Source organism: Mobula birostris, chromosome 2 (genome assembly GCF_030028105.1).
Source record: "Mobula birostris isolate sMobBir1 chromosome 2, sMobBir1.hap1, whole genome shotgun sequence".
In the NCBI taxonomy this organism is placed as follows: Eukaryota; Metazoa; Chordata; class Chondrichthyes; order Myliobatiformes; family Myliobatidae; genus Mobula; species Mobula birostris.
Window position 1 is genome coordinate 42,087,810 of NC_092371.1, and position 26,096 is coordinate 42,113,905.

A 26,096-nucleotide genomic window follows, 5' to 3' on the forward strand; every position below is an offset into this window, starting at 1 on the left:
AAGCAATCTCACTAGGAAATAAGATTGTAAGGTTCAGCTGTAAACTTTGCCCATCCTTTTCAACTCCCTTCACTAAACAGTTCATTTTGATAACTGGAGACAGTGGTAAATAGTTGTGGTCATTTTAAGATTATTCTAAAATCCTCTTAATAACATAAGGCAAACTTTTATATGTTGAAATCAATGATATTTTTAAAAAATGTTAATATTACCTTCTATCTAAACTTTTTCATTTTGAAATATCTTTTTAATGTCATAACCTAATTTTTAATAATTGCACCTCTCGTGTGCTGTTTCAGATGGTGATCAGAGGCTCTACTATTTCCTAGCAGTAGGTAGTTATCAACAAGTATGATAATGCATGTTTTACATGAACTAATTATGACATTCAGAGGAAGTGCTTACTAATTTTAGTTGTTCTCTCAAAGTTTAATCACAGGGAAACACATTGTCTACTAGAGATGCAGCTTGCTTTCTGGTTTCTATTTGTGGTCTTTAAACAGCTGGGGTGAGATGAACAAGAAGGGTCCAATTTCAACTGAATTTCAACTTCATCAGAGCCTCAAAATGGGTTGCGGGAGGAAAAGGGCTACAGTTTGGTCAACGGTTACCACCGATACGAGCCTATATGGACGATATAACAATACTGGCAACATCTGTCCCCTGCACCAAGAGACTTCTGGAAAAGCTTCATCAAAATATCACATGGGTGAGGATGAAGATCAAGCCCAGCAAGTGCGGAAGCATCTCCATTGTCAAAGGTCGTCATGGATAAAAGAATTTATATTGATGGAACACCTGTCCCAACTGTTTCAGAAATGCCAGTGAAGCCTTGGGCCGATGGTATGATGCTAAGCTCAAGGACACTGAGCAGCTTAAACAACCCAAGAAAGATACCATCATGTACGTAGCTCACATCAGTAAGACCTTGCTGCCAGGAAAACTCTAGCTGTGGTGCTTCCAGTTCAGCATACTCCTAAGACTCATGTGACCTTTAACAGTGTATGAAATCCCCATCAGCAAGGTTGAAAAGCTCGAAAGAGTGATCAGCGCACATGTAAAACAGTGGCTTGGACTTCCACGATGCTTAAGTCCTGTAGGACTGTACAGGAACGGCAAATTGGAATTACCAATTGCAAGTCTTTGGAAGAATTCAAATACACCAAAGCAAGGTTGGTCATGTTCCTCACTGAATCTGAAGATACTGTTATTCGAACAGCGCCTCCCCCCCGTGTGGCAACGGGGAGGAAGTGGACACCATCTGAAGCAGTTCAGAGTGCTAAGTCTGCTCTTTGCTTCAAGGATGTGGTTGGCCAAATCCAACCTGGGACAGCTGGTCTCGCGCCCGTCCCAAAAACTCCTCAATGGCACAAGGCAACATCAGTGCAGAAGAGACGGCTCGTGGTGGATGAGTTGAGAAGACAGGAGGAGGCAGAGCGAAACACCAGGGCCGAGCAGGGCCAAGGGACTAATTGGGAGAGCCTGGAAAAGCAGGAACTTAGCTGGCGTGACATCTGGGAGGTGGAAGGATCTCAGCTAAGTTTTGTCATCAGAGCCACTTATGACTTCCTACCCACACCCCAGAACCTGAACCAGTGGTGGGGAGAAGACCCCGCTTGCTCCCTTTGTCAAGCACCTGGATTACTAAGGCACATTTTAACAGGATGCACCACAAGCCTCACCTGGGGCGGTACACTTGGCAGCATAACCAAGTTCTCATACAGCTGGCATCAATCTTGGAACAGACATGAATCACCACAAGTGCTTTCCCACAAACATCGGCAGGAAATATCCACATCATACGCTTTGTACCAGCAGGCCAACCTCCAGAGTACCATACAACATCAAAAGGTGTAAGCATTCTGCAGGTTGCTCGGGATTGGAAAATGGACGTGGACTTGGAAAAAAAGCTTGTGTTTCCCCCAGACATCGCGGCTACAATACTCCAGCCAGACATGGTCCTGTGGTCCACAACAGCCAAGCCGGCATTTGTTGTGGAATTGACAGTACCATGGGAAGATGGTGTCGAAGAAGCTTATGAGAGGAAAAAGACCAAGTACTCTGAACTGGCAACTGAAGCTGCCCAAAATGGCTGGAAGACCAAGATTTTCCCTGTAGAGGTGGGATGCAGTGGATTCGTTGCTACATCTACGACCAGTCTATTGAAGAAGATGGGGGTGAGGGGTCACTCCCTCCAACAAGCAATCAAGTCCTTGTCGAAAGCAGCAATTGGATTTGGATTAAAAGGAAAGACAACAACTGGGCTGCAAATTGAAGACAGGAGGGTATGGAACTGAGAGGGATGTATCTGGGATGCCAGGTAGCACCGTTGAGCCCTCTGGAGACGTTGTGGGCTTATCAACGAAATGTCAAAGAAGGAAGGTGCCCACCTGATGACCTTGATGACGTACCTACCCTCCCTCCTTGTCACCACTCCAAGCCCACTGCCAACATCGAGAGTGCCGACTTACCATAGCGATTGAAACATCAAGTCCTAGTAGCTGTACTACAACCGTTAAATCTATTCCCTATCCCTGCACTGCTTCTACTGTAGGCTTTAATTGGGAGCTGTGCTGCATACATGTCATGTACTGATAGAAGTAGTGGTTGGGGTGATGCTATTACAGCTCATTAGGTTAGATAAGGGCTAATCAGGATGGTGGGTTACTGGGGCAACATGGCTTAAAGGGCCAGAAGGCCCTTCTCTGGACTGTATCACTAAATAAAATAAATATCAATAAAATGTCAAACTGGAGCAGATTATTCATGAACTTGGTGCATTTTTCAGTGAGCTAATAAAATAAATCTTTAACATGTTAATACAGTTATTTCTTCATGAATGAATTGAAAGTTCCAAGCTGTTGTACGTCTTATACCACACAATGGAACAGACCCAAAATCAGATGAGAAACAAAATCTCATTTTGGAGGTGTATCCTCTATATTTTCACACTTCCTGCATTTAGGAACGCACTTAAGGTCTTATATTGTTTGCAATATGAAACATCCCTTAAGGAATAATAAAGAAGCTCATGCTTGCTGTTCATATTTGTGAATATAATGTTACATTCTTCTGTACAACTCTGCCATATGTTAAAGATTACCTAGTCTGTTGTAAAGAGCTGTGGAGGACAAGTCATTGCAACAAGTTATTTAAGGCAGAGATTGACTAATTCTTTATTGGTAAGGGGACTAAGGGGTTAAGGGTTACAGAGAGAAGGCAGGAGAATGAGTTTGATAAACAAAATCAGCCATGATTGATTGGAAAAGCATATACGATGAGCTGAATGCCTAATTCTGCTCCTATATCTTATGACCTATCTAAATGAACAAATGCAGAAAAAATATAATCTGACATAATGTAGTGTTTTGTTTCCAGACATATTCAGAAACTATGTTGGGGTTTTATTTATTTACTGTTTTTAATTTTACTTTTACTCATTACTTCGCCATAGTCCATTTGATGCTGATGAGATATCAGTAACATCTGGCTCAGTATCCAAATTCTCTTGGCCAAGTCGTAAAGGCTCTGTGTACAACTGGACACCTCCCAGCACCCCCAGCTTCAAGGACAAGTACTTCTCTGTAAGTATCACTACAAGGATATTTTATTGTAGTTCACTTCTCTAACCTTTGGCAGTCAGAATGGAAAATTAAAATTAATCCAAAAAGGAAATGGATGCCAGGTGTTGACTTTTAAATGTAGATTCTATTATCATAGGTTTTTATCAAATTGACAAGCTGAAAAGAATCTTTATAGTAAATATATACATCTCAGTAATAACTTTGTTGTATCTTAATACTTTCATTATGAATGGATGTATTAATTTTCTGTTTTCTATTCTGTTGCAAGAGAAACATTGGACAAGAGGACAAACTGCCTACATTACATCAGGAAACAAAAGGAACTTTCATTTTTAATCACTCAGGAAATTGCTTCCACAATACACATTTGTCATCTGTGCCTGAAAATGAAAAATTTTATAATTATGCAAATATAGATAAACAAGGAGCCAGTGACAATAGGCATGATTCATTAGCTTTCCAAGAAGCACACAGGGAATTCTCCCAAAGCTTCCAGGATGGTCTTTTTACAGAAAAAACTCTGCAATCAACACATGCAGAACCAAAACCTCCTGATCAAAGGGAGTTTCAGAATGATTCACTACAAGCCAGACGATTTCAAAGTTGTTCAGCTTTGACAGAATCCATTTTTCACGTAGGACCACAGCCGAGGTTTCAGTGGCCCACTGAGAAACCTGCTGGACAGGAGTCAACTTGTCGAGTCTGGAGCACAGAACCTACAGATCTATTCAGTTCACAGAGATCAACGACATCCTGTAAACACAAAAAAAACACTTCAGTCTGTTCTGAAAATTCCAAGACAGATTACATTTCAGTAGATATTGGAATCATCCTTCAAGAAATATTGATTACTCTAAGGACAGATCACAGAAACCACAAAGAATTACAAAATCTAGAGCGACAGGTTCTGCACTTAGGAGATATTCTTAAGGTAGAGTGATTAAAACAAGTATATTAATAATAAGTTCAAATATTGGGGCCAGTATTTCAGGAAAACATGCATCCGAAAAGATATATTTAGATTAAATAAATACAAAATGGTAATCTTTTTAAACATAAAAGCGTAAACAGCCACTGGTAGAAAATTGGAGTGAAGGGTTAGGTTGATCTTAGAGTAGGTTAAAGGGTCGGCACAGCATCATGGGCTGAAGGGCCTGTACTCCGCTGTAGTGTTTGATGTTCTGTGTTATGTGAAATTAAGTCATCGACCAATTAGGAACAGAAAGTTCTGAGAAATCAGTGTAATTTGAATATAGTTTTCAAGATTTTGTTTCCATGTCTTGAAATTTGAGAAGTGAACAGAATGAGATAAAATAAAACACACTCAAATTATTTCAGTCTGTAAGAATCTCATTGTGAGGAAGTGGTGGACAACTGTGACAGAAGAGTCAGAAATATCAAATCGCTTGGGTATTATGGTGCAACAGACAAGAATTCTAAATGATTGGAGACCAAAGATACTTGCATCTCCCAGTAATTTAATGGCCTGATTTGTCCAGAATTCAATATTATGGTAGTGATTTCTGTCAATAAGTAAATTAATATTTCTTGATGATAATGTGCTTTGGTCAGTGTATATGGATTCATTTCTGCTCTGTAAATGCCTATGTTATACAGGCCAAAGTTGAAACCAAAGTAATCTACTTCTAAAGCAATTTAGTAAGTATGATTTTATTTTCCTCCAAGTGTTACCTTCATCTCTGAGTTATAAAGAAAAACAATATTCTCATGAGCTCGCAGTGAAAAGGTATATATTTTAATATATTAAGCATAAACTTGGAAGGTTTTCACTTATTCTCTCGAGTTTACATTCTAAAGCATCCCACTCTTGGTCTTTTATAACCATCAGGATTTGTGACGAAACAATGTTATTTGTTCATGAGTACCCATCTGTAATTCTCTAATCAATTCATTTGTTTGTTGGCATCCATCTGTCTCGAAGGACAACGGGTGATGATGATTATCATCACAAGTCTGAGTGGAAAGTATGGAGATCCTGAGATGCCTAGTCATCAAGATCCCCCTCTCGGCCTAGCCAGTGTAGTCCAAAGGAAAGCTTATGAAGCAATACGTTTGGCACCAGCTTAGCTGCAGGGGCTGCTGGAAGGATGTTTAATGATTTTCTGTCTGGGTTTACTCCCATTGTCTGTCCCGAGGCTGCCCACAAGGCAGTAGGGCTATTTACCCATAGCTGGGTTCTAATCAATTATGGCAGCTCTAAACTTAAATCTGTTGAATGGTATTTAACTTAGCTTGCAAGTGCTTGGGATTTTTTATTTTATATTCTTTAACCATTTAATATTTTGCAGATACTGTAAAGAGATAATCTAACTTACTTTAAGCATATTTTATTGTCAAATCTGAGTTTTATTTAATGAAAAACAACTGAAAGGATGGAAATACTCAGCAGATCAGAATCAGGTTTATTATTACTTACATGATAAAGCATTCAAAAATCTGATAGTGGAGGCAGTGAAGTTGTTTCGAAATCATTTAGTGTGAGTCTTCATGCTTGTGTATCTCTTCCCTGATGGTAGAAAAGAGAAAGGGCATGTACTGAATGGTAAGGCTTCTTAACCTATTCTTCTGCTCCAGGACATCTGGCCTGACTCAGTGTACCAAATTATAAATGTTCTGCCAGGTTCTAAATGAAGTAATTCTCAGGCTGGGATTCCTTGTCTCTGATCAGGTCTCTCCCTACTTTGTTGCACTCGTTTGTACCTAGCAAGATCCCATGGAAACAAGATTAGCCTTTAGGTGTGCCCCTAATTTAAGGCTCTTTGCCGAAAATGAAAATTGGTGCGATAACGAGCATCACACTTATCATGTTTTTTGAGGAATGTTTGAGATCACTGATTTCTACAGGAAAAAATGCAAACATTGACAGGTAATACAGAAATTCTGGCAGGAAATTATATTGTCAATACAGCCAATAGGTGAACATTGTATAATTATTAAATTCTTGTATTTTCAATATTATACATAGTCATAGTCATAGTCTATTGATCCTGGGGGAAATTGGTTTTCGTTACAGTTGCACCATAAATAATTAAATAGTAATAAAACCATAAATAGTTAAATACTAATATGTAAATTATGCCAGGAAATAAGTCCAGGACCAACCTATTGGCTCAGGGTATCTGACCCTCCAAGGGAGGAGTTGTAAAGTTTGATGGCCACAGGCAGGAATGACTTCCTATGATGCTGTGTTGCATCTCGGTGGAATGAGTCTCTGGCTGAATGTACTCCTGTGCCCACCCAGTACATTATGTAGTGGTTGGGAGACATTGTCCAAGATGGCATGCAACTTGGACAGCATCCTCTTTTCAGACACCGCCGTCAGAGAGTCCAGTTCCATCCCTACAACATCACTGGCCTTACGAATGTATTTAGGAAACATATAAATGGTTTAATTAGTGACTGGCAACGTTATCCTTGTCTCCAATGATCAGCTCCTTAGTAAGGTAGAAATATTGTCAAAAGTCTGAAAAAAATACAAATACAAATTTGGTATCAAGTACTTTCTGGTCATTAATACTTTGCACTATTTCACCTTCGCTACCTTTATCTTGATTCTTCTTTAAAGACCATTTTATTTATTACATGCAATATGTTTTCCAAACTACGTTATAATTCTTACTGTAATTTGAGTATTTTATACTCTGAACTTATCGAGGGCCTCCGTTGATCAGGGTTGGCCATAGCTGTTGCATCCCAGCTGTCTACATGATATGCAAGCCAGAGCAGTGCTACATGGAGAGCAAGTTGCTGTCCATGCAGCTGGCTCCCCCTCTCCCTGCAGCTGATGAATCTAAAGGAACAGCAGAGACTGATACAATTTGGCACCAGTGGCATGGCAGGTATTGCCAGTCAGTATTGAATTCAATGTAGGACTGCCTTAGAGACTCCAGCTCCAGGTTTTTCCTCGGGGTTTACACACAAAGTCTTCCCCGTGAGCGGGTACAGCTTCAAAGCAGTGGAGGTTTGAGATCAGAGCTTTCCTTCTCCTAGATGAGCTGCCAACCACGGCTGACAAGCTCCATTTGCCTGAAGTGATAAGTTTTAAGGTGACGTCCCTTCTCCTGTCAGTAGAAACAGTTCCACCAGGATTAGTTGCTCAGCCATATGCAAAGGTCAGGAGCTGTACCTGCTTGTCAGAGGCTATTAGTGATGCACGTCATTGGGAATATTTAATAGGAGCTTTTCACCCTACTACCCTTGGCATTAATAACCTTAATGAAGCTTGAGAATAAATTTGCTAAATTCGTCAGATAAGAGAGTAAATATTTTGAAAATTACCGGTTGTAGACAAATAAATACAATTGAAAAATGCAGCCCAGTCCTCTAAAAAGAACTTAGAAATGAATAGAATTTATGGTGTCATTACTATATAATGTGGAAGCTATTTATAAACAAGTAGTATATCCCATTATTTTCAGTAACTCTTAAAGATTGGACTGAACAATTGGAACACTTTTGTATTAAAGTCTGCATTCTTTTTTATAAACAGAAAGAAGTTACAGAGAGCAAAAATGCATCTACTATCAGTCTAAGTGTTGAAACAGTCCTAGAAAGCTTCAATTTCCTAAATGCTGACTCACTTGAAGATAATCTTTCATGCAATGGGAGTGTTAGGATGAAGCATGTAAAGTAAGTAACAATAAAGTTGACAACTGTGCTTTAAGGTCAAGGAATTGTTGCATGATGTTATTCAGTTCGACCACATGGTGGAAACACGCTTAGTTCCAAAGATGATTGCAATTATGATGTTTTCCAGAATCAGAATCAGGTTTATTATCACCGACAAGTGTTGTGAAATTTGTTAACTTCCATGTCAAATTCTACAACTCTATTCATGAACTTCTTGCAAACCCACCATTACATTACTGTGCGCTTGCTGGATTAGCCATTCACCTTTCCTGGTAAATTAATATCACTTTGTTCGAAGGAACAATTGCAGTCGGTCACTTCTAGCTATATCAAGGGGCATCATGGAAAAGGTTTCAAACCGGTGTTATTATTCCAGTCCATTTAATATTTTATTATAACTTAAAATTCCCCTGGAAACCTTAACTGCTCTATCAGACTGCACTGACTAGTAATCCCCTCAATACCTGACCACATATCCATGCACTATTTAGCCTCAACCTTCAAAATCTCAAGGTTGCTTCTTTGCCCTCCTCCCAACAGTGGAACCTTCTCGGCTCCCTCTGCCCATTGGCTCCCAATCTCTGACTACACACCATCACTCTAACTTAGCAGGTCACCAGCAGTCCCTGATGTCTAGTCATTCTCAAGGCCTGAGCTCTAATTGCTGGCCCTCTTCACTCCTGAACATGCTGCAGATGAGGTGAAGGGATGTGCCTAATTGACTATCAGCTCTGAAATTTGAAGTGACATGCCCATGAACAATAGAACTATTCTGTGATATCAAATTGTGCCAAATTATTTCTAAGCAAGTATGTTTTAGTCAACATAAAATTGAATACCAAGGTTATTTAGCCTTTTGTTTATCTTATTTTACCTCACAGATGCATAATTTTACATTAGTACAAGTCCTGGTTACCTCAGTTGGAGGTATAAGGTTTTATTTTAGTTTTTTTTATGTTTGCACAATAAAGAAAGCAGTTTTTTTTTTCCATTATATCTCTGTGTGATTTTGGATTGACATGATCAGTAGCTTTACTTAGAAGGCCTTGGGCTTTCACAAATATATAAATGATTTGAGTTCATGTCCTAGTTTGCAAATACATTAAGTTAGGAGGCAGAGTGAATTATGAATAAGGATATAAGAACTTGCAATGGAGCATGGTAAATCAAGTGCAGTATGTGAACAAAATTACACTTGATATAAACTTATGTTTAGATCAGTCTCTTTGGAACCAAGAAAAACAGATTGTGGTGAGGTGCTAAGAGCTGAGGAGGTGCCACACAATGTAGGTGTACATATATGCAGATTACTAAAAATAGTACAGAGGCTGAAGTGATCATCTGAAAGGGAAATGGTATTTTGGCTTTTCTCATCAAGGAGGCTGAATGTGAAATTGAGGAAGCAATGCTTCAGATGTCTGGAGCCCTGCTCATCCAAAAGCACGAAAACTTAAGGGGTATAATTGGTGAGAGGCACTAAAACGTAGGTGAGATGATCTTGATGAAGGGTCTCAGCCCAAAACATCAACTGTTTATTCCCCTCCATTGATGCTACATGACTTGCTGAGTAACTCCAGCATTTTGTGTGTGCTCCATGAGATAGTGGGCCTTGGAAGGGGTAGAATATAAGTCCAACAGGATGAAACCAAGGTTTAATCAGTCAACTTATGAAGAGAGGCTACAATTATGAGAAGACAAGTATGAAAATCATTATTTCTACAGGTAACAAGAAACCTAAATTTAGGATTATAATGAAAGTACAGTAGCAAGAATTAGAGTGGGCTAGTATTTCTTATGACAGAGTATATTTATTTAGGCTTTCCTCTGTACTGTTCAGCCAAAAAAAAAAATTGGCAGAGTACCCCTAGTCATAGTGAGAGAAACAGGGCATCTAACATCAGAGTGAAAAGAATAAATAACATGGTACTTTCTGGATAATCATACTCAAACATTGGAACATTAGTACAAGGAAGAAGGTGATATCAGGTACAGGAAGAAATTGGAGGCTTCAGGGAGAGTGCAGAAGACGTTTATCAGGATGTTGCTTGGACTAGGGGTTATGATTCATATGAAAAGGTGGGACAAACTTGAATTGCTTTCTCTTGGGGGGGAGTCAGAGGCTGAGGAGAGACCCGATAGAAATTTATAAGATTATAATAGGCATAGATGAACAGTCAGAATATTTCTCCCAGGGTAGAAGTGTCAAGTACTAGAGGATATGCTTTAAGATGAAAGAAGGAAAGTTTAAAGGAGATATGTGAGGCAGGTTTTGTTTTGCATAGAGAGTGGTAAATACTTGAAATAGGCTTCAAGGGGAGTGGTAGAAGCAGATATGATAGAGATGTTTAAGAAACAGATAGACATTTGAATATACAATGAATGGAGGGATGTGGGTCAGGTGCAGATGGAAGAGTGTTAGATTAATGCAGCATTGTGTTTGGCGCAGATTTTTAGCCTGATGGGCCTTTTCCTGTGCTGCACTGTTCTATGTTCTTTTCAAGAACTAATTACAGATAGTTGAGAAAGAATCAAGGGTTGAAGGAAAAAATTGAAGAGGCACACATGTCACAACATCCAAAAAGTTATCTGGATGAGCTGTTTCAATCACCAAGGCACGTAAATGCTATTGGTATAGATGATTACTTGGTGGGTGGCATGGACCGTGTGGACCAAATTCCTGTGCCATGTACCTCTAAAAAAGAAAATAAAATTACAATAATTATCTCTGGTCCAAAACTAGATCAATAATTTAGGACTTAAAGTGAAATTAAATTGAAAAAAAGTATAACTGGTCAAGAAAACCAAATTAGTAAGACGATTAGATGGACAACTGGAGCATTACTGAATGCTGTATATTTGATTCACATGAATTAGGCCGCAATGTTTTTTACTGCAATTATATGCTTTTAAATATATTCTTATGTTTTAGTCCCAACTAGGATTTCCTTATTTTTAATTAAATTCTAAAATATCTTGAATGCTGTGAGATTCATGAATCATTCCAGGATTGAGTGGCTTGTCACATGAAGAGCATGTGATGGCTCTGGGCCTGTATTCATTAGAATTTAAAAGAATGAGGGTTGACCTCATTGAAACCTATCAAGTGCTGAAAGGCCTTGATAGAGTGGACGTTGAGAGGATGTTTTCTATGGTGGGAGAGTCTAAGACCAGACGACACAGCCTCAGAATAAAGGGACGTCCTTTTACTACAGAGTTCAGGAGGAATTTCTTCAGCCAGGGAGTGGTGAATCTGTGGAATTCTTTGCCATAGGCAGCTGTGGAGGCCAAGTCTGTATGTGTATTTAAGGCAGAGGTTGATAGGGCATGAAGGGATACAGGGAGAATTGGGGCTGAGAGGAAAATTGCAGAGCAGACTTGATGGGCTAAATGGCCTAATTCTGCTCTTATATCTTATGATCTTATTTTTAATTAAATTCTAAAATTTAATTGCTTGATTGCTGTGAGAAGTGTTTGTTACAATTTATTTTTCATTTATACTCCCCTGTTTTACAGATATGGCACATACAATAAAGGTAATGTTTGTCAGTTTACCAAGAGTGGAGATTTAGGAATTACTGCAGCAGGATCATTTCCCCTAACATCAAGGAACCAGTGTCTTGATAACATCCTTTTAACACATCTGCAGATATGCAAGAGGCTTCTACAGGTATTATTCATCGTACAAGTAATCCCAGCATTATGATGTTCAGATTTTGAAAATTCACTCTAAAAGAATTCATAAAATGGTTATTCAGAGTGTTGAGATATGCTATAATATTTCCTGTCACAGAATTTATTTTTCAAGAACATACTCCTATGTATTCCTATCTTGAAACAGAGTACTTTACTCAGTGCATTTCCATAAGACCATAAGGCAAAGGAGCAGAAGTAGGCCATTCGGCCCATCGAGTCTGCTCCACCATTTTATCATGAGCTGATCCATTTTATCCTATTTAGTCCCACTGCCCCGCCTTCTCACCATAACCTTTGATGCCCTGGCTACTGAGATACCTATCAATCTCTGCCTTAAAGACACCCAATGACTTGGCCTCCACTGCTGCCCGTGGCAACAAATTCCATAGATTCACCACCCTCTGACTAAAAAAATTTTTTCGCATTTCTGTTCTGAAAGGGCGCCCTTCAATCCTGAAGTCATGCCCTCTCGTACTAGACTCCCCCATCATGGGAAACAACTTTGCCACATCCACTCTGTCCATGCCTTTTAACATTCGAAATGTTTCTATGAGGTCTCCCCTCATTCTTCTAAACTCCAAGGAATACAGTCCAAGAGCGGACAAACGTTCCTCATATGTTAACCCTCTCATTCCCGGAATCATTCTAGTGAATCTTCTCTGTACCCTCTCCAACGTCAGCACATCCTTTCTTAAATAAAGAGACCAAAACTGCCCACAGTACTCCAAGTGAGGTCTCACCAGTGCCTTATAGAGCCTCAACATCACATCCCTGCTCCTATACTCTATTCCTCTAGAAATGAATGCCAACATTGCATTCGCCTTTTTCACTACCGACTCAACCTGGAGGTTAATTTTAAGGGAATCCTGTATGAGGACTCCCGAGTCCCGTTGCATTTCCTTAGGATTCTCCATCCACTTCATTTTTTTAGTGTTATATATCTGGAATGACAAAATCCACAACTGTGCGTTCATCTTCCACATGCATGTTGATGACATCCACTATCACCTTTCTTCATTTAATTCAGTTGCTAGAGTTTTAATTCCTGTATCTGTTTTACATGTTTAAGTGCCAGAAGAGGGTCGCGAAACAAAACGAACAAATTTACAACCAGTTCTTGCCACTACAATCTTAACTTTTGATCCACACCCTTGTGTATGGACAGAATTGCGTAAGCAGTATAAAAAATACCAGAACTAATAAAGTAGTGACAATCCTGAAGGAACACAATACTGTACAAACAACATTAGAATCCCACCCACCCTGCATCTTATACATAACAGCGAAAAATCTAAGCGAATACATCTCATCTAAGACGTACACACGTGCTGAACTTCCAAATGGAGACTAAACATTCACGTTACGCGGTTACATGCACAATCAGTTCTGATACAATAAAGTTAGACAAAAGGTACACTTTGGCACAACTTTTACAAGGTATTGCCTGGTAGTTAAATTGCAGGAAGACTGACCTACTTGGATGGTGAGGAACTTCGTATAAGCCACGCTACCCAGCGTTGGTTCCTTCACTCGTGGAAATCTAAAGCAGCCATATGTAAAACATGTCAAATTACTGATATTCTCGATCCGCCAACAAGCATAAACAAATGCACATGGATATTGTTGTCAATTAATGCTCACCTTTCCTCACCATGCCCAGCACACTCCGGGAGGAACCCAATTCCAACACCCTACCACGTCTTCAGCAGAAAGCAAAATGGTCTCCCCACTATCCCGCGCATGCGTAATGACATCACCGTCTCCCTTAAAGGCATAGAGAACTATTCTAGCGTTACCCGGATGGATGCCTAAGTACACTTTTAACAATACTGAATAAGATCCGATGGTCACCTGGTTACATATATCTGGAATGACAAAATCCACAACTGTGGGTTCACCTTCTGCATGCACGTTGATGACATCCACTATCACCTTTCTTGCTTTAAGTCAGTTGCTATCTTGAAAGAAGTATTGTTTCCTTACATTAAGTATTTAAATTCTTAAGTCAGTTTTCAATCTCCGCCGCAAATTCAATATCTTTTTCTCCTGATTCCATCCCCCACCCCCCTCTGGCTACCACTTCAGACTGAATGTTAATTTACAACACTGACAATCTACTTGTAACCAAACAGAGCTTCCAATCCTTCATTCCTCATTAGCTTCACAACCCCACCTCACTACTGCTTATAGCTTCATTTTATCCTCAGTCTTTGGCCCACTACATTTTATATTGAACCATCCTTGGTGAACTTGTCACAGTAATTCTCTCTCCACCAAAGCTCCATCTTGTCTGTTCAACCAATTCATTAGTAATTCTATGCTGTTATGAATGAACTCCTATTCCCTCATCACACGAGCTCCTGTAGACCAACATCGGTTTTGTAACTCCACTGCATCAAATGTAAGCTTCCATTTTGAAGTTTAAAGAGCTTTTCATATGAGTAATTTTCCAGTTCAGGCCTTCTATGCACAGATTCTTTCTTTGATCCAGTGGTGATAGTTTCAACATTGTAGTCTGAATTCTGTCCCTATACACTTTGCCTCACTTCCTCTGTCATCTCATTTAAAACCCTTTCTAAAATCTTGACTTTAATTCAGCATTTGGTCATGATTCCCAATCTCTCCCTTGGCAGGATAGCTTTGGATCATTATTCCTCTGAGAATTACTGTAGGATATTTGTTATTGCTGACATGGGTGTTTGAGAGTTCAGTGAAAATGCAATCTATGTATTCAAATATGAATTCTCTTGTCAGGGTAAAAGGAACCAATGGTGAATGATGTAACAGGAAATATATTAGCAGGAAAATATACTTCTATCCTGTTGTTATAAGACACTTGAATGAACCTTTTGTATGTTAAAGGTGCTCTTGATCTCACAAACTACCACGTCATGGTACTTGTACCTTTTTGTCTTCCTGTATTGCACTTTCTCTATAACTGTAATTCTGCATTCTGTTATTGCTTTCCTCTTTTTACTACCTCTATGCAGTTATGTTTTTAAAACAATCTATATGACGGCAAGCGAAAATGTACCTCACTCAGCACATGTGACAATAATAAACCAATTACAAATTTTACTGGAGGCACACTGCTTTACACGTGTAATTTCCCTGAATGTCCAGCCTATCAGTGATCTGCATGTAATCAGAATGAGCACAACAATTCTGATTTCTTCTCATTTTGTTTAAATGCAAATTTTGCCAACAATAAATAAAAATCCACTGTGGATCCATTAGCTGTGCCGTTCTATCTTCCCAATTCAGGACAGAGAAAGCAGAGGGAATTTTAGAAAGAAAATGCTGCTTGTGGTGAATTAGAGATTTTTCTGAGTATCAACTCTTTCCAAGCTTTGTAATATAATGTGAGGCCAGATAGGTCTCTGTGAAGTCAATTTCTGTTTATTTGCTATCTTACCAGTTACACTGATAACTATTTGTCCAATGAGTGTTAGAGGCAGAGACAAGCGAAGTACATAGCCTATTCTGTGTTTGGGATAGCTCACATGACCAGCTATAATGATAATTATTTGTCCAAACCATCAATAGTTGTTTGAAGCAAGGACAACATGAAATAATCTGCATCTCTGTATTTGGGATAAGACCATAAGACATAGGAGCAGATATAATGCCAATTGGCCCTTTGAGTCTGATCTGCCATTCCACCATAGCTGACTTATCATCCCTTTCAACCCCCTTCTCTTGCTTTCTCTCCATAACCTCTGATACCCTGACTAATTAAGAACCTATCAAACTCCACTTTAAATATAGATAATGACTTGGCCTCCATAGCTGTCTGTGGCAATGAACTCCACAGATTTACCACCTTCTGGCTAAATTAATACCTCCTCATCCCTATTCTAAAGGAAAGTCTTTGTATTCTGAGGCAGTGCTGTCTGATCCTAGACTCTCCCACTACTGGAAACAACCTCTCCACATCCTCTTTATTTGCATCTTTCAATATTCAATAAGATATCCCCCTCATTCTTCTAAATTTCAGTGAGTACAGGTCAACAGCCATCAAAAGCTCTTCATACATTAACCCCTTCTTTCCCAGGATAATTTTCATGAACCTCTTCTGGACCAGTACATCTTTTCTTAGATAAGGAGTCCAAAACTGCTTAAAAACTCCAAGTATGGATTGACTAGCACTTTATAAAGCCTCAGAATTATACCCTTGCTTTTATATTCTAGTCTTCTTGAAATTAATTCATTTGGCTTCCTTACCACTGACACTAGTGGGAAGGAAGTGAAGATAGTTCACTTCAGGGACAGCTTTAGAGAATTCAGTTCTCTCTTTTGCTTTTATTTAATGTCATCCAGCTGTGTCTTTATATTGTAAAGACTAATTCATCCAAAAACGATGCTTCAACAATCTACTTTCATACGTTCATCTGAAAGTTTTCAAAATAGACAAGAAAAATAGTTAGTAAACACCATAGTTCAGCACTTGGCTTGATGTGCCACTTAAGGCATATGCAAGGACGGAGGGTTCTGCTCCTTAGAGCCTTGAACTTGAGCAAAAGGAAGGATGTGGGTGTGGGTGTGATGAAAAATGTGAATTTGATGTAAAAGACATGTCATTGTATGACAGAGCAGGCTTGATGGCAGTATGGCTTATTCTTGATCTTATTTCACATGAATTCTATTAACCCTTTAACTACACTGTTAGGCTAGTATGAATGATGTAACAATATTTAATGAAGTTGATGAGCTGGATGAGAATACTGTTTACAAGGGTGTATTTTACTATGTACATTTTGCCTGTCGTCATATTTGGTGTACCTTGCATATTCTTTTTAAATGTGATCCTCATAATATCTTGGTTCCTAAACCTCACGAATAATTTTATTTCCATTTCAGAGGTTTTCATCAATTGATTCTGTATTGGTCATTGAGAACTGTATATTAGAGGAACTCTCTCAGCAGATCCAGGTGTTGGAAGCCCTAGCTCCATTCTGTTATGAGAAGTCAGAAAATATTAAATCAGTGGAAGAAGGTTTGTGGAAAATTATCACAATTGTGTAGAATATATCATCACTGAGCTAAGGAGAGGAAGACTCAGAACAATTGGTTCGATGACATATCGCTTGCAATGATGCTTAGAATGTATTGACAAGTAGGAAGGATATCAAGATTAGAAAGCTTCACCAAAATTATAATTATAATATTTTGGATTAATTTCCCTTTTTATTTTTGTTGTAAAGTTTCCACAGGTTATAAGATAAAAGACTTCCTTATATTTTATAAAATTTATTGTGCATGTTCACAACAGCCCTTATTTGTTATTGTATGATATCACATGCCAAAATGTCATTCTAAAATTATATTTAATGACTTGTCTTGTTGTTGTGTATCTTGAATTGGTTGGCTGAGTAGCATAATCAAAAATGCCAACATTATTCAACATAGCTCATCTTATCTCAATTTAACTTCTGTTTATTCATGTTGAAAATTACAGGTGAACAGTATACCTTCAGTTGTAGTAATAACTCCAGGATGAATTAATAATAAATAAATATAACTTACATTTACACACACACACACACACACACACACACACAAACACACAAAAGATTTTGCAAATTACAGATGCTGGAAATCTTGAGAAGTACAAAATGCTGGAATAACTCAACAAGTTAGGCAGCATAATCAATGCAGGGGAATGAGCAGTTGACAGTCCAGATGGAGGGTCTCGGCCTATAACATTGACAGTTTATTCCCCTCATTGGTGCTGCCTGACATGCTGAATTCCTCCAGCATTTTGTGTGTAGTTTACATTACAGATTTTTCATGCTTGAAAAAGTTATGACACAATCAAGGTGATCCAGGAACTAAATGAATATGAGGATTTTTTTTCTTTTGAATAAGCAGACGTTAAATGCATGTAATACATATACCTAAATGTGTCGGAAACCTATTCTTCGAATCTCAGAATAGATCAAACCTCGAATTCTGGTAAGGATTCGTGGGATTGAGTTTAGGAGCTGAGAGGTAATGTTGCAGCTATATCTGGTCAGACGCCACTTGGAGTACTGTGCTCAATTCTGGTCGCTTCACTATAGGAAGGATGTGGAAACCATAGAAAGGGTGCAGAGGAGATTTGCAAGGATGTTGCCTGGATTGGGGAGCATGCCTTATGAGAATAGGTTGAGTGAACTCAGCCTTTTCTCCTTGGAGTGACGGAGGATGAGAGGTGACCTGATAGAGGTGTATCAGATGATGAGAGGCATTGATCGTGTGGATAGTCAGAGGCTTTTTCCCAGGGCTGAAATGGCTAACACGAGAGGGCACAATTTTAAGGTGCTTGGAAGCAGGTACAGATGAGATGTCAGGGGTAAGTTTTTTATGCAGAGAGTGGTGAGTGCGTGGAATGGGCTGCCGGCGATGGTGGTGGATGTGGATATGATAGGGCCTGTAAAGAGACTCCTGGATAGGTACATGGAGCTCAGAAAAATAGAGGGCTATGGGTAACCCTAGGTAATTTCTAAGGTAAGGACATGTTCGGCGCAGCTTTGTGGGCCGAAGGGCCTGTATTGTGCTGTAGGTTTTCCGTGTTTCTATGAAAGAGGTTGTGGCATATGCTTTTTAGTCAATTCTCATTGGTGCATGGGTGTTGGGGTTATTTTGACTACTTGTTCCCCTGACTTAGACCAACTAACAATTAAATGTAGACCATTCTATTTCCCTTGGGAGTTCTCATACGTGATTCTGACCACTGTTTACATACCACCAGTGGCTGATGATAAACAAGCGCTCACAAGCACGATGCTGTCTGCAAACAAGAAACAGCCTATCCTGACATATTTCAAATTATCTCTGAGTCTGAGGCCTCTTTTGGTTAGAGTCAACCATGGATATTGTGTCCTAGCTGTCTAGATACACAAGCCTGGGCTGTATGATATGGAGACCAAGCTGTCGCCCATGAAGCAAACTCCCCCTCTCCATGCATCTGATGAACCCAAAGGAACGGCAGAGATCAAAACAGCTTGTACCAGCAAAGTTGCAGGAGTTGCCAGTCAGCGTTGAACTCAATGTAGGACTGCCTTAGGGACTCCAGCTCCAGATACTTCAGTAGCTAAGCCACACGTGCGGGCTAGGAGCTGGGCTTGGTTGTCAGAGGCTATTTAAGGCACATGTCATTGGGAGCATTTAATAGGTAGTGGGAGGTTGTCCCCATTAACTCTCCCGGCTACAACAACCTTAAGGAACCTTTCAATTGTAGTTGGTGGCTTTAACAAGGTCGATTTGAAGAAATCCCTATCCAGTTATCACCAGCATGTAACCTGTTTCACCAGAGGTCTCAACACACTAGACCACTGCTACACCACAATAAAGAATGGCTGTCACTCCTTTCTGAGACCATATTTTATCAAGTCAGATCATTTGGTTCTACTTCTGCTACCTGCATACAAACAGAGCCAAAACAAGCAAAGCTCCAGAGAGCAAGACAACTAATAGGTGTTCATGCAAGGCAGAGGAATGGTTATAGGATTGCCTTGAATCAATGGACTGGGCCGTGTTCAAGAAACCATCTGAGAACCTGAATGACCCCAATAGGATCGTTACAGACTTTATTAAAACAGCTGTGGATGAGGGTGTCCCCACGAAATCCTTCAGAGTTTTCCCCAATCAGAAGCCCTGGATGAATAGTAAAATCCAGAACCTGCTGAGAGCCAGATCAGAGGCATTCAAATCTGGAGATCAAGAATGCTTCAAGAGGTGCAGGTATGATCTCTGAAAAGCCATCTCTCAGGCAAAGTGAAGATTCCAGACTAGACTAGAATCAACGAGGGATGCTCAACAGCTGTGGCAGGGTTTGAATATCATAACCTCCAATAAAGCTAAATCTTACAACATAGGAGACAGCAGAGCTTCGCTTCCAAATGAGCTCAATGCCTCCTATGCTTGCTTTGACCACCAGAACAGGGAAGAAACATCGCACACCCCCACGTCTGCCAATGATCCTTTAGTCTCAGTATCTGAAGATGATGTGTGGGTTGCCTTCAAGAGAGTGAATCCAAGGAAATCATCCGGTCTGGACAGACTGCCTGGCCGAGTACTGAAGACCTCTGCCAACCAACTGGCTTGTGTATGCATGGATATCTTCAACCTCCCACACTGGCAGTGTGTGGTACTCACCTGCTTCAAGCATGCTTCAATCATGCCAGTGTCCAAGAAGAGTGTGGTAACCTGCTCAACGGATATCTCCCAATGGCATTTACATCCACAGTGAAGTATTTTAAGATGCTGTTGTTGAAACATATTGGTTCCTGGCTGAGTGATGACTTGGAACCGTCCCAATTCTCCTAATGAAACAACAGGATTACAATGGATACCATCTCATTGGCTCTTCACACAAACTGGATCATCTGGAGAGCAAAGATGCATACATCAGGATGCTCTTTCTTGATTACAGCTTGGCATTTAACACCATCATTCCCTCAGAACTTATCAGTAAATACCAAGACCTGGGCCTCAATACCTCCTTGTGCAATTGGATCCAGGATTTCCTCACTTGTAGACCCCAGTCAGTTTGGATTGGCAAAAACATCTCCTCCAGTCTCCATCAGCACAGAAGCACTGCAGGGATGTGTACTTAGCCCCCTGCTCTACTTGCTTTACCCTATGACTGTGTAGCTAAGTACAGCTCCGACGTCATATACAAGTTTGCTGATGACACCATTGTTATGGGCTGCATCAAAAGGGGTGATGAATCAGCATACAGGAGGGAGACTGAAAACTTGGCTGAGTGGTGTAATAATAACAACCTCTCACTCAATGTCAGTAAGACCAAGGATCTGATTGTAAACTTCAGGACAGGGAAATCAGAGGTTCATGAACCAATAATTATTGGAGGATCAGGGATGGAGAGGGTAAGTAACTTTAAATTCCTGAGTGTCACTATTTCAGAGGACCTGTCCTGGACCCATCATATAAATATAATAGCAAAGGAAGCACAACAGTGCCTCTACTTCCTCAGTAGTCTGTGGAGATTCGAAGAAAAACTTTGGCAAACTTCTATAGAAAGTGCGCTGACTGGCTGCATTATGGCCTGATATGGGAACACCAATGCCTTTGAGTGGGAAGTCCTACAAAAGGTAATGGATTTGGCCCAGTACATCATGGGTAAAACCCTCCCAACCATTGGGCACATCTACATGAAACATTGCAGAAGAAAAGCAGCATCCATTGTCAAAGATCCTCTCTACCCAGGCCATGCTCTTTTTTTGCTGCTGCCATCAGTTTGAAGGCACAGGTCCCTCAGAACTCAAGATTAGTTACTACCCCTCAACCAGCAGGCTCTTGAACAAAAGGGTATAGCTACACTCATTTAAGAACTCTGACATATTGTTATTTCATGCCTGTTATTTATTACTACTTATTTATCTCTGCATTTGCACAGTTTGTTTGCAGTTAACAGTTCCTAATGTTTGCAGTTTACAGTTACTGTTCTATAGATTTGCTAATTATGCCCACAGAAGAATAATTGCAGGGCTGTATGTGGTAATATGTATGTACTCTGATAAAAAATTTTACTTTGAACTTTGAACGTTTGAATCTGCACAAGGTTAGATATCACACAGTAACAGCTAATCTATTCAAAAGAGAGGAACAGATGCCTTGACGAATGGTAATCTGCAGTAATCAACAATTTTGTGTTTATTAAAATAAAAGTGCAAAGCTCTGGAAAATTCAAGAGGTCAAACAACATTTGTGAACATCTGTAGAAAGAGATATAGACTTAATATTTTGGGCTGATTAGCTTTCTTCTACACTTCTTCCACCTCAGAGTGATTCCGCTGTAGATTTCTGCCTCCTCCCCAGAGTTTGGTGGTCTTTCAAATATATCCAACAGAGTAACAGCGCATCTCTTGTTTCTTAACTCTTACCTAATCAGTTTGGTCTTTACTGCTCAAGAACATCCTTCTTCGCCAGCATCATAACCATATAACCATATAACAATTACAGCATGGAAACAGGCCATCTCAGCCCTTCTAGTCCGTGCCGAACTCTTACTCTCACCTAGTCCCACCGACCTGCACTTAGCCGATAACCCTCGATTCCTTTCCTGTCCATATAGCTGTCCAATTTAACTTTAAACGACAACATCAAACCTGCCTCAACTACTTCTGCTGGAGGCTCACTCCACACAGCTGCCACTCTCTGAGTGAAGAAGTTCCCCCTCATGTTACCCCTAAACTTTTGCCCTTTAACTCTCAACTCATGTCCCCTTGTTTGAATTTCCCCCACTCTCAATGGAAAAAGCTTATCCACTTCAACTCTATCTATACCCCTCATAATTTTAAATACCTCTATCAAGTCCCCCCTCAACCTTCTACGTTCCAAAGAATAAAGACCCAACTTGTTCAACCTTTCTCTGTAACTTAGGAGATGAAACCCAGGCAACAGTCTATTGAATTCAGGGAACTATGCACCATTATTCCTAGATCCCTCTGTTCTATTGCATTCTTCAGTGCCCTACCATTTACCACGTATGTCCTATTTTGATTAGTCCTACCAAAATGTAGCACCTTACATTTATCAACATTAAACTCCATCTGCTATCTTTCAGCCCATTCTTCTAACTGGCCTAAATCTCTCTGCAAGCTTTGAAAACCTACTTCATTATCCACAACTCCACCTATCTTAGTATCATCTGCATACTTACTCATCCAATTTACCATCCCATCATCCAGATCATTAACGTATATGACAAACAACATTGGACCCAGTACAGATCCCTGAGGCACACCACTAGTCACCGGCCTCCACTCTGACGAACAGTTATCCACCACCACTCTCTGGTGTCTCCCATCCAGCCACTGCTGAATCCATTTTACTACTTCAATATTAATACCTAACGATTGAACCTTCCTAACCAACCTTCCTTGTGGAATCTTGTCAAAGGCCTTACTGAAGTCCATAAAGACAACATCCACCGCTTTACCCTCATCAACTTTCTTAGTAACCTCTTCAAAAATTCAATATTTGTCAAACATGACCTTCCATGCACAAATCCATGTTGACTGTTCCTAATCAGACCCTGTCTATCCAGATAATTATATATACCATCTCTAAGAATACTTTCCACCAATTTACCCATCACTGACGTCAAACTCACAGGCCGATAATTGCTAGGTTTACTCTTAGAACCCTTTTTAAACAATGGAACAACATGAGCAATATGTCAATCCTCCAGCACCATCCCTGTTTCTAATGACATTTGAAATATTTCTGTCAGAGCCCCTACTATTTCCACACTAACTTCCCTCAATGTCCTCGGGAATATCCTGTCAGGACCCGGAGACTTATCCACTTTTATATTCCTTAAAAGCTCCAGTACTTCTTTTTTAATCATCATAGTTTCCATAACTTCCCTACCTGTTTCCCTTATCTTACACAATTCAATATCCTTCTCCTTAGTAATACCGAAGAAAAGAAATTGTTCAGAATCTCCCCCATCTCTTTTGGCTCCACACATAGTTGTCCACTCTGATTCTCTAAGGAACCAATTTTATCCCTCACTATCCTTTTGCTATTAATATAATGGTAGAAACGCTTGGGATTTATTTTCACCTTACTTGCCAAAGCAACCTCATATCTCATATCCATTCGTCCCCCCATCCCTCCCCACTGATCTCCCTCCTGGCACTTATCCTTGTAAGCGGAACAAGTGCTACACATGCCCTTACACTTCCTCCCTTACCACCACTCAGGGCCCCAGACAGTCCTTCCAGGTGAGGCAACACTTCACCTGTGAGTCGGCTGGGGTGATATACTGCGTCCGGTGCTCCCGATGTGTCCTTCTATATATTGGCAAGACCTGACGCAGACTGGGAGACCATTTTGCTGAACACCTACGCTCTGTCCGCCAGAGAAAGCAGGATCTCCCAGTGGCCACACATTTTAATTCCATATCCCATTCCCATTCTGACATATTTATCCACGGCCTCTTCTACTGTAAAGATGAAGCCACACTCAGGTTGGGGGAACAACACCTTATATTCCGTCTGGGTGGCCTCCAACCTGATGGCATGAACATTAACTTCTTTAACATTCGCTAATGCCCCACCTCCCCCTCGTACCCCATCCATTATTTATTTATATACACTAATTCTTTCTCTCACTCTCCTTTTTCTCCCTCTGTCCCTCTGACTATACCCCTTGCCCATACTCTGGGTTTTTCCCCACCTCCCCCTTTTCCTTCTCCCTGGGCCTCCTGTCCCATGATCCTCTCATATCCCTTTTGCCAATCACCTGTCCAGCTCTTGGCTCCATCCCTCCCCCTTCTGTCTTCTCCTATCATTTTGGATCTCCCCCTCCCCTCCCACTTTCAAATCTCTTACTTGCTCTTCCTTCAGTTAGTCCTGACGAAGGGTCTTGGCCTGAAACGTCGACTGTACCTCTTCCTAGAGTTGCTGCCTGGCCTGCTGCGTTCACCAGCAACTTTGATGTGTGTTGCTTGAATTTCCAGCATCTGCAGAATTCCTCGTGTTTGCCTCATATCTTCTTTTAGCTTTTCTAATTTCTTTCTTAAGATTCTTTTTACATTCTTTATATTCCTCGAGCATCTTATTTACTTCACGCTGCCTATATTTATTGTAGATATTTCTCTTTTTTCCGAACCGTTTCCAATATCCCTTGAAAACCATGGTTCTCTCAAACTTTTAACCTTTCCCTTCAACCTGACAGGAACATAAAGATTCTGTACCCTCAAAATGTCACCCTTAAATGACCTCCATTTCTCTATTATATCCTTTCCATAAACAATTTGTCCCAATCCACTCCTTCTAAATCCTTTCGCATCTCCTCAAAGTTAACCTTTCTCCAATCAAAAATCTCAGCCCTGGGTTCAGACCTATCCTCCTCCATAATTATATTGAAACTAATGACATTGTGATCACTGGACCCGAAGTGCTCCCCAACACATACCTCCGTCACCTGACCTATCTCATTCCCTAACAAGAGATCCAATACTGCCCCTTCTCTAGTTGGTACCTCTATGTATTGCTGCAAAAAACTATCCTGCACACATTTTACAAACTTCAAACCCTCCAGCCCTTTTACAGTAGGGGCTTCCCAGTCTACGTGTGGAAAATTAAAATCTCCCACAATCACAACCTTGTGCTTGCTACAAATATCTGCTACCTCCTTACAAATTTGCTCCTCCATTTCTTGCTCCCCATTTGGTGGTCTATAATACACCCCTATAAGTGTTACTACACCTTTCCCATTCCTCAATTCCACCCAAATACCCTCCCTAGACGAGCCCTCTAATCTATCCTGCCAGAGCACCATATAATATTTTCTCTGACAATCAATGCAACACCTCCCCCTCTTGTCCCTCCGATTCTATCACACCTGAAGCAATTAAATCCAGGAATATTTAGTTGCCAATCACACCCCTCCTGTAACCATGTTTCACTAATAGCTACCACATCATACTTCCAGGTATCAATCCATGCTTTAACCTCATCCACCTTTCTTATAATGCTCCTAGCATTAAAATAAATGCATTTAAGAAATTTTCCACCTCTTACTCTCTGTTTATCACTAACGGTGTAAACAACTTTACTATTTTCTTTTTCTTCCTTCTTCCCTACATCTGTTCCTACACTTTGGTTCCCCTCCCCCCTTGTATCTAGTTTAAATCCACTGGAGCCTCTCTAGCAAACCTACCTGCAAGAATATCTGTCCCCCTCCAGTTCAGATGTAAACCGTCCCGCTGGAACAGGTCCCACCTTCCCTGGAAAACTGCCCAATTATCTATAAATCTGAAACCCACCCTCCTGCACCATGTCTTCAGCTACGTGTTGACCTGCACTATCTTACTATTTCTAAACCCGTCTGCATGTGACACTGGTAGCAATCCTGAGATTGCTATCCTGGAGGTCCTGTCCTTTAACTTGGCGCCTAACTCCCTAAACTGACCTTTCAGGACCTCCTCTCTCTTCCTACTCATGTCATTGGTCCCTACATGGACCACGACATCCAGCTGCTCACCCTCCCCCTTGAGAACACCGAGAACTCGATCCGAGATATCGCGGACCATAGCACCAGAGAGGCAACAGACCATCCGGGATTCACGGACTTTGGCACCAGGGAGGCAACAGACTATCCGGGATTCTCGATCTCTTCCACAGAACCTCTTATCTGTCCCCCTAACTA

At 40.4% G+C, this 26,096-nt stretch overlaps 1 protein-coding gene across 7 annotated transcripts in view; it reads left to right on the forward strand.

The window, feature by feature from the left end:
* The window catches only part of ripor3 (RIPOR family member 3), a 193,766-nt gene that overhangs the window by 145,400 nt on the left and 22,270 nt on the right, over positions 1-26,096 (forward strand). For all 7 annotated transcript variants that reach the window (XM_072239973.1, XM_072240012.1, XM_072240003.1 and 4 more), the window contains 5 exons: positions 3,455-3,584; positions 3,853-4,515; positions 8,095-8,234; positions 11,748-11,901; positions 16,788-16,923. In XM_072239973.1, the coding sequence (XP_072096074.1) occupies positions 3,455-3,584; positions 3,853-4,515; positions 8,095-8,234; positions 11,748-11,901; positions 16,788-16,923 (1,223 nt within the window). The remainder of the gene's footprint in view (positions 1-3,454; positions 3,585-3,852; positions 4,516-8,094; positions 8,235-11,747; positions 11,902-16,787; positions 16,924-26,096) is intronic.